Here is a 14044-nt window from a genome sequence, read left to right on the forward strand (position 1 = left end):
GAAGGGGTAGAATTGGAATTTTGAAAAAGTGTTGGGTGCACCAGCAATAGTGCAGGGTGCACCTAGCAACACCTTTCAGATTTTCCGTGTTAGGGTGGGCCTACCAGGAACCCACTAGAAAGTCATGGAATTAAATCAATAAAAATGGCGCAACCCCATACAAACAGAACCCTATCAAATCCAAACACTGCCTTAAGCCTTTGATTCCCAAATCCTCCCTTCCTCTCCCATTGCACAGTGATCGTTGCGATCCATGACGACACCACCGTCTTCCTCCTCAGCTTCGCAATCGCAGTTCGCCTATTCAAACCCCTCCTCCTCCTCCTCCTACTTCCCCGTTCCCTTTCACCTTCAGCAACCCGCAACCACTCACTACGCTGCGCCCTACGTCGCCGCCCCCTCCGTGCAAATCCCCGCTCCTCCAGTCGTCGGCCCCGTTGCGCCCGCCCCTGTACCCGGCGTATACTCCGCCGTGCCGCAATATCAGGTCCTGGTTTTATTCTTTTCGAGAAAGTGGCGTAAATTGATTGGATTTTGTTTTGATTAATAAAAATGGGATTTAAGTTGATTGAATTTTGTTGTGTGATTGAACAGGCACAGCAGTTATTTGAGAGGGATGCGCAGATAATAACGCCGGAGGCTCTCGAGAATGTCAAGGCAGCGATTGCAAGCAGCGACGTGGAGCACAAAACCGATGCCAAAAAGAAAGCGGTTCCTCGCAAAGCTGCTGGCCACGCTTGGGAGGATCCTATCCTTGCAGAGTGGCCAGAAGGTATGATCATTATGATTATGATGTACTCATTCCTATTCAGTATTTAATTTTATGTACATTGAAAATTTGCTTGTGTTGTTAAAGATCATCTATTATTCTTCAAAATTTAAATCAGTTTTATATTAGTGAGTTGGATTGTATGTGTGTTTAGTCTATATGGAATTTGTGATTGTGATTTTGAAGTTAGATAATTAATCATGAATTGATTTATCTTTTTTTCATTTTTGGATGATTAGATGATTATCGGCTCTTCTGTGGGGATCTTGGTAACGAGGTGAATGATGATGTTCTCTCAAAAGCATTTTCACGATTTCCTTCCTTTAACATGGCACGAGTAAGTGGGTTCTCATCTAACTCGAATTCTCTATATGTTTAGTTATGATTGTCGTGCTAGTGTGAGCATTTTTTATTTCCTGTTCAGATTTTTGTTTGAAGGGACGGAGTTGTTAATGATTTATGTATCTTAAGGTAGGTGTTGCTTTATAATTTACATTCCATTAGACATTTTTTATGATTAAATTGATATGTTATTTTGTCATCTCAGGTGTCCACTTTGTTGTTGCTCCTTATTCACAAATCAAGGGCATTTGAAATTATATACTGGTGACATAATGCACCTTAATTTGAACAATCACTTCATTTAAATTAGCGTTGTGACTATTATTATTTTGTAGTATTATGAGATCTCAATCTCAACATTATTTGGAGTCAGGTTGGCCTTTGAGTATTGTTACCAGTTTGAATAGTTGACATCAGTCATCAGGTTGATTGTAACATGGAATATTTCAACTAGATTTTGTTTGTTTTTCCTGTCCTGTCCAGTCCTGCTCTACTCAACTCCTTAACCTATATAGCTTTCTAACTATTCAGAATTCTTTCAACCTTTATATTTTGGGGGGTATAAAGTCTAGACACAAATAGTAATTTTCCTGAAGAAGCTAATGTCACTAACTCTAATTCTTTCAACAATATATGAGGATAAGTTTGTGGATGAAAATAACGGACTACCAAAGGGACTTTGGAATTTGGCTTGGGAAAGTTCCCACCCAGGAGGGAGGGCTGCAGAGACTCAGCTCTTTTGCATGTTAGCCAGAGACATCAGTGCTTTTTTTTTTTCTTTTTAATTCACTTGAAATGAGAAAATTGCTTAAATAGTGGTTATTGAAAATATGAACTGAAAAGTAGTAATAGCTCTGTCTATTAAGTATCAACTTACTATTGGTCAAGACCATTCCTCTACCTTCTAGAATTTTGTGCATAATGAATAATTTGGATATTATATTAAGTTAGTGTAAATTAAAAGCTAGATTAGAATGTTTTTATGGTTTGCTTTATGTATGTCCATTATTTACAAAATAAATATGTATTTAGTAGTTCTCATTCATTGAGACTGTGAAATTTGTTCCAAAATCCAAGTTATGTGGCTGGAAATGAGGGCATGCTATCCAATAGTGGAGACATTTAATTCCATCTAAAGAACTTGAGGTTTATAGTCGTCTGTTTGTAATTTGCAATTGCCTTGTTTTACTTATCTCTAAACAAACTTAACGTTTATTATTTAAGTGTTTGTGGTGCATGTATTTCCTTGTAATGAGTTGACAGTGTTGTGATTAAGGTATGTTTATCTTGACTAGGTTGTCAGAGACAAGCGGACTGGTAAAACAAAAGGTTATGGATTTGTGAGCTTTGCCAATCCTTCTGACCTTGCTGGTGCTCTTAAAGAAATGAATGGTTAGTCAGTTCAGATGGGCCTCTCTTTTAAGTATTACTCTGTAATGTCTAAATACATATTGACTATTACTCTGCAATATCTGTTACTCTTCTGACTAGTGTTTTGATTCAGTATAAATATTTTATGCCAGATAATATTGACTAGAAACTGATAGCTTTACAATCTCAAACTATAATCATGATGGATTATTGTTTATTTTATACATGAATGTATTTATAGGGCTTATCCAATTTGTCACTGAATATTGTCAACATATGCAGAAAATATTTGTAGAAAATGCAGTAAATTGTGTATTTTGACTTTGATGTCTTGATTTCAGGTAAGTATGTTGGAAACCGTCCTATAAAACTACGCAAGAGTAAGTGGAGGGAGAGGACAGATTATGAAGCACTGGAGAAACAGAAGGTAGCAATTTTCTTTGTCAATGATTTGAAATTATGCTGTTAAATGTAACCTTTTGTATGACCAACTTAATTCTTCTATTGTTTACATGGCAGAATCACATTCAAAAGAAACCGAAAATGGCAAGGAAAGGTGTGCTGCACAAGTGACAGGCTGGAATCTGTGTAAATCAGGTTAACTAAGTAGAGAACACTTTACAAATGCTATTTCTTTTTTCCATCTGAAAGGTATTTCCCATGTAACCGAAAAAAGCCCCCCCAAGACATTCCTTTCCCGTTTGCAAAATACTATAGTTGTTATTTTAAAGTGTATGATGTATGCCCAATACCAAAAAACCTTATTTATGTTTACATTTCAGGAATTTGTGGCAGTCGTTTAATACAGCATGAGGAAGGAACTCAGAAAATGTATAAAATTTGATTGACTGGCTTATTTAATTGATGAAAAACTATAGATTGTGTGCTCAAATTGGTACTTGGTGGAGTAGCAGAAATACAATCTGTCGATGCCATCCAGTACCACCCCACCCCCATATCATTGGTAATTAATTCGATAAATGCACTTCCCAGCTTTGTGTGTTGGATTTGCCTGTGGTTCTCATCAGCGCTTATACGTTGAGTTCCAATGTTTTTATCAAATAAACACACCCACAAATTGGTCATAAAATAATAACTTACATTAATTTGATAACAGTTTCATACATAAAGATTATAATTTGTGTAAAAAAAAACAAATAAACAAAAAGATTATAACGTGTGTATACATTCAAAATAACAATCTTTTATTTTGCATTATCTTCTGCAAAATGTTCCTGTCTTCTCATCTCTTTTAGAATGTTATCATCAGCCTGCAAAATAGGCTGAAACATGGACAAGATAACATTGTCATCCGTTAACTAAGCATTGAAAAATTCACGCACATTGTTCATATCATGATTACTCTTGCAATTGCAAGTAAGATTATATGCGGGTCTGGACTTAATTAAATTCAAAAGGTGGATTGAGTTTATCAAAATCTTTTTTCTTAAATCGTGAAGAATATTAAAATAGAAGTTGAAGAGAAAACCTAAAACAATTCAATTAACAATAATAATAGGAAACTATCATCCAAGCAAGCACAACAATAAGGCAATAGGGATAGAGAAGGGTGCATCAAGAAGTTATACAAGTTCATCTATCAATTATGGGCCTAAAACTTCATTTACGCCCACTATTGTTCCCTGTCACGCTCAATTGCAATGGGACGCAGGAGGAAGCAATAGTGGGAAGCAATATCCTCAATTGTGACATACATCGAGTCTCCTAGCATTGGTTAAGATTTTTTTTACTAGTCGATCAAATTATACAAGTGTTTTACAAAAAGAAACCTACCTTGACAACTCACCCCATAATGTTTCTCACTAAAAGAGGTCATGTTCATGATGTGGCCTTTCTTCAAATAGTAACCAATTTACGACTTCATCTTCTATTTTGAGATTGTTACTTCTACTTGTAATTAATGACCCCTCATTTGCAATCTCATTTCGAAATCTCCCTTTCACTCAAAAGCTTGCAATTGGTCATAATTTCTCTAGAGAACTTTTCCCTTTTCTATTAACCCTAACCCTTTCTCACTCATGTGTTTCTATTCCCTTCACCAGACCTAATTTGGTGAGTTACGTTTGTTTGTTATTTTTTTTTATAGGAAATATTGGTGTGTTAAGTGAAAAAGGTAAAACTGGTTTCTCACAAAAATAAAGGGGTATTTTAGTTCTTTTGACATTTTTATGGCAACTTAACGGCCAAGGCCATTTCATTAAGGGGACACATGGGTAACAAGTGATATTTCATAAAATCTCAAGATGATTGTGTAATTTACCATTACTTATATTTTGGCATACACAATTAATATAAATATTAATATCATCAAAAGTTTTACATTTTATTGTTGTGTAAAATAAGAAATATGTAAATTATATTAAGAATATGTTTTTATAATAAAATATTTAATAAATTATTTTTATGAATTATAATTTCTTTTAATTATAACTTCATTAAGTAAATCGATAATTAACATTTACTAATATACATAAAATTACATATATTATCTAAAACATATTACGTATAATGAATCATTTATAACAATTATATATTAATAAAAAATTCATTTTTTGGTATAATTTAATTATTTAAAATATTTTTTTACAATCAAATAAACTCAAGGACGAGTATTACATCTAATTACGTCTTAGTATTATTTGGGCATTGTTTATATTCATAGACGAAATAAAGCCAACTTGATCCAAATAGAGATTTAAAAAAAAATACAAAAAAACTCCGCCACTTCCTGCATTGCAGGGGTAGGCTTTTGGGTTTTTAGATATAAAAATGGTTAAATTACTTAGTCCTTATAATTTTAGGATTTTTTTTTGTTCTTATAATTTAAAAATGGTTTTTTTAACTTTATATTTTAATTATCTTTTAATCTCTATAATTTTAAAAATATTTTTTTTAATTCTTATAATTCCTATTTTAATTCTCTTTTATTTTTATAGTTTGAAAGTAGTCTTTTTAATCTTTATATTTTATATTTTGATTCTCTTTTAGTCCTTACCATGAGCAATATTATCAACTCAATTAATTATAAAAATAATATTAAGTAATTCATAATTAATTTATCGTAAGATGATTTGTAATAAAAAATAATTAATAATTTATAACTAATTTGTAATTAATTATTTTTATATTTTTTTAACAAGGACTAAAAGATAATTAAAATATAAATCATAGAATTAAAAATATCACTTTTAAATTATAAAAATTAAAAAAAAATTAAAATATTAAAAGTATATTATTAAATTATAAAAACTAAAAAATAATTAAAATATAAATTAGAGAGACTAAACAACTCTTTGTATAAGAACTAAAGAAATAAGAGTTATAAAATTAAATGAGTAATTTAACATGTAAGAATTAAGAATTCATAACCTCCGACACCTTCATGATGCCGCTCAAATCTCAACCTCTGACGCGCTTCCCTCTAAAGTCTCTGCACTTATCGACGGTTCTCTCTCACCCCTTTGCTTCTACTGCTGAGTGTGAGTCTGCTTTTCAAATTTCCTAGCCTTGAGATTCAAGTGCTAACTTTGAACCATAATTTTCAAATTTCTACTCTTTATAAATTAATTAATTTGCGCCAATATGCTCTTTTCTTAGGAATCTCTTGTTATTACTCCAATCAAAATTGTCCTTCTTCACTCTGTTTCCTCTAGAATAATGTAATGTTGTCTTATCCTTTCCACGTCCAACATAGACAAATATTAACTTTCATTTTCTACCAATAATCCCTAAATATATATTTCATTACTTTGCAATGTGCGAAGAAGCAGTGTAGCTTCTGTTATTTCATCTTTGCAATTGTTTTCCTCTATAGGATGCTAACAAATGATGTTTAGTAGATTGTTACTAGATGTTGAATGTGATGATTACTATAGTTTCCCGTCTCCCACTAGTTGTATGCTTCTTCTTTTTTGTATGTATTTATTGTAACTAAGATTCATCTTATTGTTTTGAACTTTCACAGCTGACAGCTGAGTCTCTCATTCATATCTAGTGAAAAGAGGATAGGTGAATGAAAAGTGCACTGTTTATAGCCTGAGAGAGTCCAATCAATATACCTGAGCAACTAAGATGGGACATATAGCTACTCTGCAAAATAATATTTTCAGCTCCCATTCTTTGAATGGTCTGCATCGTTGTAACAAACAAAAGAGCTGTATTTTGGGTGCTAGTTCTGCTTTGGATCATAGTTCAAGAAAAAAACCACCTACCCTACACCGAATTTGTTTTGGTCATTATTTTTGTACAACTAAATATTTTTTTCCGTGGAAAGGATTGCGGTGTAGAAGTTTTCAGGGAAGTTTTTTAGTTGATAGAGTTAATGAAGTTGGCCATGAAGATTGAGGCTTTGGAAGTGATTATGTTGGTGGAAGGAGAAATTCCATGGAACTCATGGATTCAAACAAGTCTATAAACTCTTCAACTTTGTCACCAGAGGCACCGATTGTTCAAAACGATGAAATGACCAACAATGAAATTCTCCAGAGGCTCTGCAGTCGTGGAAAGTTAACAGTTGCGGCAAGGTTGATTGATGTCATGGCACGGAAAAGTCAAATACCTCATTTCCCTTCTTGCACAAATTTGATCCGAGGTTTTATTAGAAAAGGTTTTGTAGATGAAGCTTGCAAGACATTGAATAAAATGGTCATGTCTGGTGGCGTTCCCGACACAGTTACATACAACATGGTTATTGGTGGCCTGTGTAAAAAAGTCGTGTAAGATCTGCTCTTGATCTGGTAGAAGATATGACCTTGAGTGGTTGCTCCCCAGACGTGATTACTTATAATTCAATAATTCGCTGCCTATTTGGCAAGGGAAATTTTAACCAGGCTGTTAGTTTCTGGAGGGACCAATTGAGAAAAGGGTCCCCTCCTTATCTCATTACCTATACGGTGCTTATTGAGCTGGTCTGCAAATATTGTGGGGCTTCTCAAGCCCTAGAAGTACTGGAAGATTGGCAATGGAAGGCTGTTATCCTGATATCGTTACGTATAACTCTCTTGTAAATTTGACTTCTAAACAAGGGAAATATGAGGATACTGCTTTGGTTATATTAAATCTTCTATCCCATGGAATGCAGCCCAATGCTGTGACATACAATACTCTCATTCACTCTCTAATTAACCATGGATATTGGGATGAAGTTGAAGATATTATGAAGATTATGAATGAGACTTCCAGTCCTCCTACACATGTTACTTACAATATTCTGCTAAATGGTTTATGTAAATCTGGACTTTTGGATGTTGCCATAAGCTTCTACAGCACAATGGTTACTGAGAACTGTTCACCAGACATTATAACGTACAATACTCTTCTAAGTGGTTTGTGCAAGGAGGGGTTTATAGATGAGGGCATCCAGTTACTTAACCTATTGGTAGGTACTAGCTCTTCTCCTGGGTTGGTCACCTATAATATTGTAATTGATGGGTTGGCTAGATTGGGATCTATGGAGTCAGCAAAAGAATTGCATGATGAAATGGTGGGCAAAGGAATCATTCCTGATGAAATTACAAACAGTAGTTTGACTTGGGGGTTTTGTTGGGCAGACAAACTTGAGGAAGCTATGGAGCTACTAAAGGAGATGTCTATGAAAGAAAGGATTAAAAATACTGCTTATAGATGTGTAATCCTTGGATTGTGCAGACAAAAGAAGGTTGATATTGCAATTCAAGTTCTAGATTTGATGGTGAAAAGTCAATGCAATCCTGATGAGAGAATATATTCTGCTTTAATTAAAGCTGTTGCTGATGGGGGTATGCTAAAAGAGGATAATGATTTACATCAAACATTGATCAAATGGAAGACTCTGAAAAAGAAATCATTTTGAATTAGTTGTAGTTTGTGCATAAAGATTGTCCAGGCAAATTTAATACTTCTGGCCATGTACAGGTAATTCTTTTGATCCCTTTTAATTGTGGGATTTTGATCCTTTCCTGTTTGGAAGGGTGTCATATTCCCCAAGTTCTCTCTATTTCTGTCTAATCATGGTAGAAACTAGAGTGAGATAAAAGAATTTGAGGAACAGATCTTCCCCTGAATAGAAGAGGATCCAATTTCTTCTTTGTGAGATCTGTTAATTGTCTATTGAATGTAGTAATGGCTACCTTCTACCTCCATAAGTTTTTTGCTTCTAGTTCATGGCATGAGGCTGCTAGAGAATTGAGTTTCTTGTAATCATATTTTTATGTTTAAATATCTATTGGTGAATGAAGTGGAATGAAAAGAGATGGAACAAAATATAATAGAGTATAATAGATAAAAATAAAATTACGATTCTAGTGTTTGGATTTTTTATGATGAAATTAAAAAAAGAAGACTAATTCCATTTCCATATTATACCCTAAGATTAGATGGGATGAAAAAAGGGGTGTTGGATGTCATGGAAGGGAATGCATTCCATCTAATTTCTAATGAATCATAGTCACTCTCTTTCTCTCAAGAAAACTGGAAGTAACATTGTAGCTTGCATGCCTAAGACTTGCTAATTTTACTGTGGGTATTTTCCAATGTAGGAAAGCTTGTTGGGAAGTTTTGACAGATACTTGCGTGGGACTGCAAGGTCCAACAGTATTGGCTACTCTCACTCAGCAAGAACTAAAATTTCGGTAGTTGAAGTTGACATGAACATGTGCTCGTGTCAATCTAATCTTCAAGTTTGTAGATTTTTGATAACTTGATGAGGATAAACAATAAGTTTTGATCCTTGTGTTAGTTTTGGTAGTTATAAGTTCGTTTCTGTTGACTTGCATAATACAATCTATGAGCATTTTTTTGTTTTTACCATCTAACTTTAGGGATTGAAGTTTATTTTTATGCGGCAGACAAACATCTGAGCTCGGGAGTCATTTTATTTTATTTTTCGGTCTTAAGAATTTTGTTCAAAGGCGGCAAAGGTTGTGCAGAAGAAACATGAGAACTTGTGATTTTGGTTGAAAATTGGAGTTGTGACTTGTGCGGTATGTGACTCATCAATCCATCCTGATACAAAATAGATGTTCAAGTAAAGGTTCTGTAGAGTTATGATAATATTTTCATTTAGAGAAATCGGGCTAAGAATCCTCTTAAATATGTAAAGAGGAAGGGAAAGATTGAAAAAAGTGCATTTATTTCATAAGAAAAAAAAAAGAATTTAATGGCTATGCTCTTCAGTGTAAAAAATGTTTACAGTATCAATTAATAAAAAATTAGTATGATCCTAAGTAATTGTAATAGTCAACAAATTTACTACACATCTTAATTTGTGATTGAATGCTGGTTTGCATAAACTATTCTCTTAAAAAGAAGGGTGCATTCAATCTTTTTGGGGCCTAAACTTCTCGAGTTATTTAAAAAAGAGTGCATTATTAATTTAGCAATCGTCCTAATTATTTTTGGCCCAGCCAAGCGCCTGCCTTTCTGCACTGATTTTTACGATATAGTTGTAGCATTTTCTCTTAAGTTTATACACCCGTCATGCTTTTGGTGATTTTTCTTTTTCACTTCATTACATTATTTTAATTATTGCGTACGTAAATCTTTTTGAGGTCATGAAATGATACTTGTAGAAGGTATAAATTTTGACTGATTGTTTCCTTTACAAGTCATTGGATAACAATGAGGTACAAACTCTGCACATTTTAAAAAAACAGAGACTTGATAATGAGTTATAACATCTTCATCAGAAGTAACGACAGTCCGTATGATGTTTCCTTCCCTTCAAACTACATCCCCAAAACAGTAAATTAGAAATAACACATCAAATTGAGCTGAACAAAAATCTCAATTAGAGGACCTGAATAAATCAGCTTTGTGCCCGAAAATTTAGTGTAATCTAATAAAGCAAGGTCTTTGTACTTGTACATATCAGGCACGGAAATGGTTTTGTTTCTGTAAACGTCTGAATAAATCTTGAGAAATAGCATTCATACTAACAAGGGATTTAGCTAGCTCCACTGCATAACTTCGCCATCCAGCATAACCAACCCCTTCCACCAACAACGTGTAAGTAGTTTCATTTGGCTGACATCCATTGTCAACCATGACAGCCAGCACCTCAATGGCATCTACAATTCTGTGTGCTTTGCACAATCCAAGAAGAACAATGTTGTAACTAATAACCGTAGGTTGCCACTCGCTCCGTTCCATGTCCACCAACAACCCAATGGCCTCATCCACCATTCCATCTCTGCACAAACTTGATATCAGTGAGTTATATGTGATCCTATCAGGATCAACACCGTTGCTCAACATCTCCAAAATCATCCCCAATGCTCTAATTTTGTCCCCACTACTCCACAGCGCACCAAACATTGTGTTGTAAGAACTCGCATTTGGTGGACAACCCACTTCCTCAAGCTTCTTAAAGATGTTCAAAGCCTCATCAGCTCTTCCCTTCTTACACAGAGACCCCATGATCGTGTTGTAGTTGACAATATCAGGCAACCACCCTGCAGATATCATATCGTCCACGAACCCTATAGCCAAATCCACTTTCCCCTCCTTGCAGAACGCAGAAATCAACGGATCATAACAATAAGCATCAGGATTCAACCCCCTTTCCTTCATAACCCTCAACACATCCACAGCCTCCCCAGCCTTCCCATCACGACACAACGAACTAATCAAAACGCTGTAGGTCACAACATTCGGCTCGCAGCCCTTCACAATCATATCAGACATCAACCTCTCCCCAGCCTCCCATCTGCCCTCATTCAAAAGACCCTTGAGCAGCAAGTTATAGAGGTTCAAACTCGGCGTGATGCTTAAGTTGCTAACAAACTCAAAAGCTCGATCCACCAACCCGCGTTTGCACATGCCTCTCACAATGACATTGTAAGTGTAAATGTCAGGCTGAAGCCCTCTTGACATCATCTCATCCAGAAGCCTCATTGCTTCGTCAATGCCGCCGTGTATAATAGTCGCTTCTATCAAGATAGTATAAGTAATCAAAGTGGGGTTGCAGTTATCTTCCAGCAACTGATCCATAACCTTCAAAGCCAAATCAAGATTTCCCCTTGCACAAAGGCTTCCGATGAGAATGTTGTAGGTGACAACATCAGGGGAGAAGCCTCTATTCTTCATTCTGAGAATCACTCCATTGGCAGCATCAAACCTATCGCTCCTGCAGAACCCGCTTATGACAGCATTGTAAGCAAAAGAATCGGGTTCACCGTACTGTTCCAGAATCTCCATGACACGCACCGCTTTTTCGGTTCTCTTGGAAGTGAACAAGCACTTGATGAGCTTGGTGCAGAGAATGACGTCGGGTTTGTAACCATTCATCACCATTTGCTCAAGAAAATAGAGGGCTTCGGTGCACTTGCCAGTTTTGCAGAGCCTGTTGAGGGATTTGATGTGATTGGTGTCTCGAAAGTCGTAATGTTGATGGGGTCTTGTGTCCGAGGAAGTGACCTTCGTGTGTCCCTTGTTGTTGAGCCTTCGGTTGCTGCAGGTGATGACGGTATTGGTGGGGTTTGGATGCCATGCGTGCTTCAGATTGGTTTGAAATGGGAGGGTATGCGACAGGAATTCGGTTGAAACTGTCGTCATTGAGGATGGTGTTGGTTGCAGTTGTTTCGGTACTCATAAGGTTGCTTTGTGGATAAGGGGTTGTGGGATGAATGCTGAAAGACTCAAGAATCCAACACAAGGGTATCAAGATCTCAATTTTCCATTTAATTTTGTTTTATCTTCTCTTTTTGTGTTCGTGGATGAGAGGCACAAAGGGGCCAACGGCCCAGAGGATACGAGAAAACGAAGCCCACACCCAGCCCAAAGCTTCGTACGAAAGTAGAGAAGGAAAAACGAAAGCGAGTACGGGCAATCCATCCAAAAGGAAAGTGCTTCACCAGCTCAAAAGCTAAAGTGTACTTTAACTTGTGGGGATACATCCCATTTTGTGATGTATGTTGGTAGAGAGAAAATGAAGATTTAAAGAAAAAAAACAAAATCAATAGAGGGAAAATTATATATATAAATAATAGTGTTAAACGTTTATATATTGATAATATAAAATAATTATATATTGTCATTCAATCATAAATCGTTGTTTTAATTATTTTAATTATTTTATAAGTTAATAAACTTATCATAGCTGTGATCGAATGATTATGTAAAAAAAAAAAAATTACAATTGTCAATTTATAAACCTTTATGTCTATGTAACAAGTGATATGGTGGAAAATAAATAAAGAAAATCGGGGAAACAAAATATGAGAAAAAGTCAACATATGTTCATAATTATCCAAGGAAGAAAATAATAATGGAGAGGAAAGACACTATGGAGAAAAGGGAGGATGAGAATCAAATTGCTCCCAAATTTATAAAGAGAAAAACCCAACCACATAACAAAATTAGGGATAAAACAACCATCTCAAACCTAAACTATTCGGCAATACACATAAGGAGTAAAACTAATAGAAGAAATATTAACGACATCCTTCAATGCTTTTTTTTAAGCATAATATCACACTTATTCAACACTAGCCCAAGACAATTAATGCTCAAAGCAAAATTGAGAAGTTTTGAAGAGATACTTATAAAGACTTTAACGTTTAGGTTAATATTTATCAGAAAATACGAAGAAGGTAATGTTAGAGAAAGTTACTTACCTTGAGCATGTTAGCCTTATTTATAAGACTTTTCTTAAGCTATGATGCTATTTTTGTGTGAATATGCAAGTGGGTGCCTCTAAGTTCGATCTCATGAATTGCATTCATGAGTACATGCTTAACACCTATATGGATCATATTGCATAATAGGAAGGTTAGGAGAGAGTTGGTTACACACCAAACAGAAGGTATAATAGTAGTCAAAGTCTTTCTAAGTGCATGAAGATATAAATGTGGTTAAGATCTTTGGAAATTCTTATATTGAGATGCAAATTCAAAATGTCAATGTTAGTGACCCTGGTGTAAGTTTGAACTTTTTATAGTTGAACTTGATGATCAGATTTTTTTTTATTCGACTATCTACTAATATATAACAACTTCTATTAAAATAAAAAAGAATTTAATTTTCATACATCATCAACATAAATATTTTTATACTATTAAATAAAAGTTATCATATATATCTCTTTTAAAATTATTACAAAAATTGATATTTATAAATAACAAAGCAAAAATATTTATATCATCAACCTGTTTTAATTAATTATTTTTTAAGAAGAAGTATAAAGTTTGTATCCTTAAAAGAAAAAAGATAAATAAAAGGCGCGATGCTAGTATTGTTGACTTTACCTAGGATCATTCAACATGTATGACTAATTAGATTCGGAAATCCGTATTTTACATATGACAAGCACATGGCAACTTTTATTGGTCATCTTATCTATTTTTTAAAATACTTTTAACCCATATAAATATAATTAAATGAAATAGTATCAATATTTTTTTATTAAATTATAATTTTTAAAATATTTTTATCACCATAAATTGATAGTTGTAATTAAATAAGGTAAAAAAAATAAAAGATTAAATTAATGATATTTTATGAATGATAATATATATTTAAATTATAAATATATTTTAATTAAAATACATTGATAATATTTTATAT

The 14044-nt window shown here is 34.2% G+C and overlaps 3 protein-coding genes across 6 annotated transcripts; 2 read left to right on the forward strand and 1 right to left on the reverse strand.

Annotated features, from left to right (window-relative positions):
- The first annotated feature begins 145 nt into the window (after nt 1-145).
- On the forward strand, nt 146-3354 carry LOC100791946 (RNA-binding protein 42). 4 transcript variants are annotated; one of them, XM_006589145.4, is made up of 7 exons: nt 146-487; nt 595-772; nt 1009-1106; nt 2407-2503; nt 2824-2909; nt 3002-3079; nt 3265-3354. In XM_006589145.4, exons 1-6 carry the CDS (start codon nt 254-256, stop codon nt 3053-3055), a joined length of 747 nt encoding a protein of 248 aa, XP_006589208.1. In that variant the 5' UTR covers nt 146-253; the 3' UTR covers nt 3056-3079; nt 3265-3354. The 4 variants fall into 4 exon arrangements, with proteins under 4 accessions (XP_006589208.1, XP_003536140.1, XP_025979913.1 ...); XM_003536092.4 differs by lacking the exon at nt 3265-3354 and having other exon boundaries at nt 152-487; nt 3002-3256; XM_026124128.2 differs by lacking the exons at nt 2824-2909; nt 3002-3079; nt 3265-3354 and adding an exon at nt 1194-1240 and having other exon boundaries at nt 152-487; nt 2407-2509.
- Nucleotides 3355-5718: 2364 nt separating this feature from the next.
- On the forward strand, nt 5719-9685 carry LOC100797568 (pentatricopeptide repeat-containing protein At1g08610-like). Its single transcript, XM_014763227.2, is given in 5 exon segments — nt 5719-5982; nt 6468-7211; nt 7214-7456; nt 7459-8395; nt 9019-9685. Coding segments are annotated over 3 exon segments (1443 nt in total). The 5' UTR covers nt 5719-5982; nt 6468-6886; the 3' UTR covers nt 8334-8395; nt 9019-9685.
- Nucleotides 9686-10038: 353 nt separating this feature from the next.
- Nucleotides 10039-12285, reverse strand: LOC100798097 (pentatricopeptide repeat-containing protein At3g04760, chloroplastic). The gene has a single exon (XM_006589146.3). The coding sequence runs from the start codon at nt 12032-12034 to the stop codon at nt 10349-10351; it is 1686 nt and encodes a 561-aa protein (XP_006589209.1). The 5' UTR covers nt 12035-12285; the 3' UTR covers nt 10039-10348.
- Between the last annotated feature and the right edge of the window lie 1759 nt (nt 12286-14044).

The sequence above is a fragment of the Glycine max genome, chromosome 10 (genome assembly GCF_000004515.6).
Source record: "Glycine max cultivar Williams 82 chromosome 10, Glycine_max_v4.0, whole genome shotgun sequence".
NCBI lineage: Eukaryota > Viridiplantae > Streptophyta > Magnoliopsida > Fabales > Fabaceae > Glycine > Glycine max.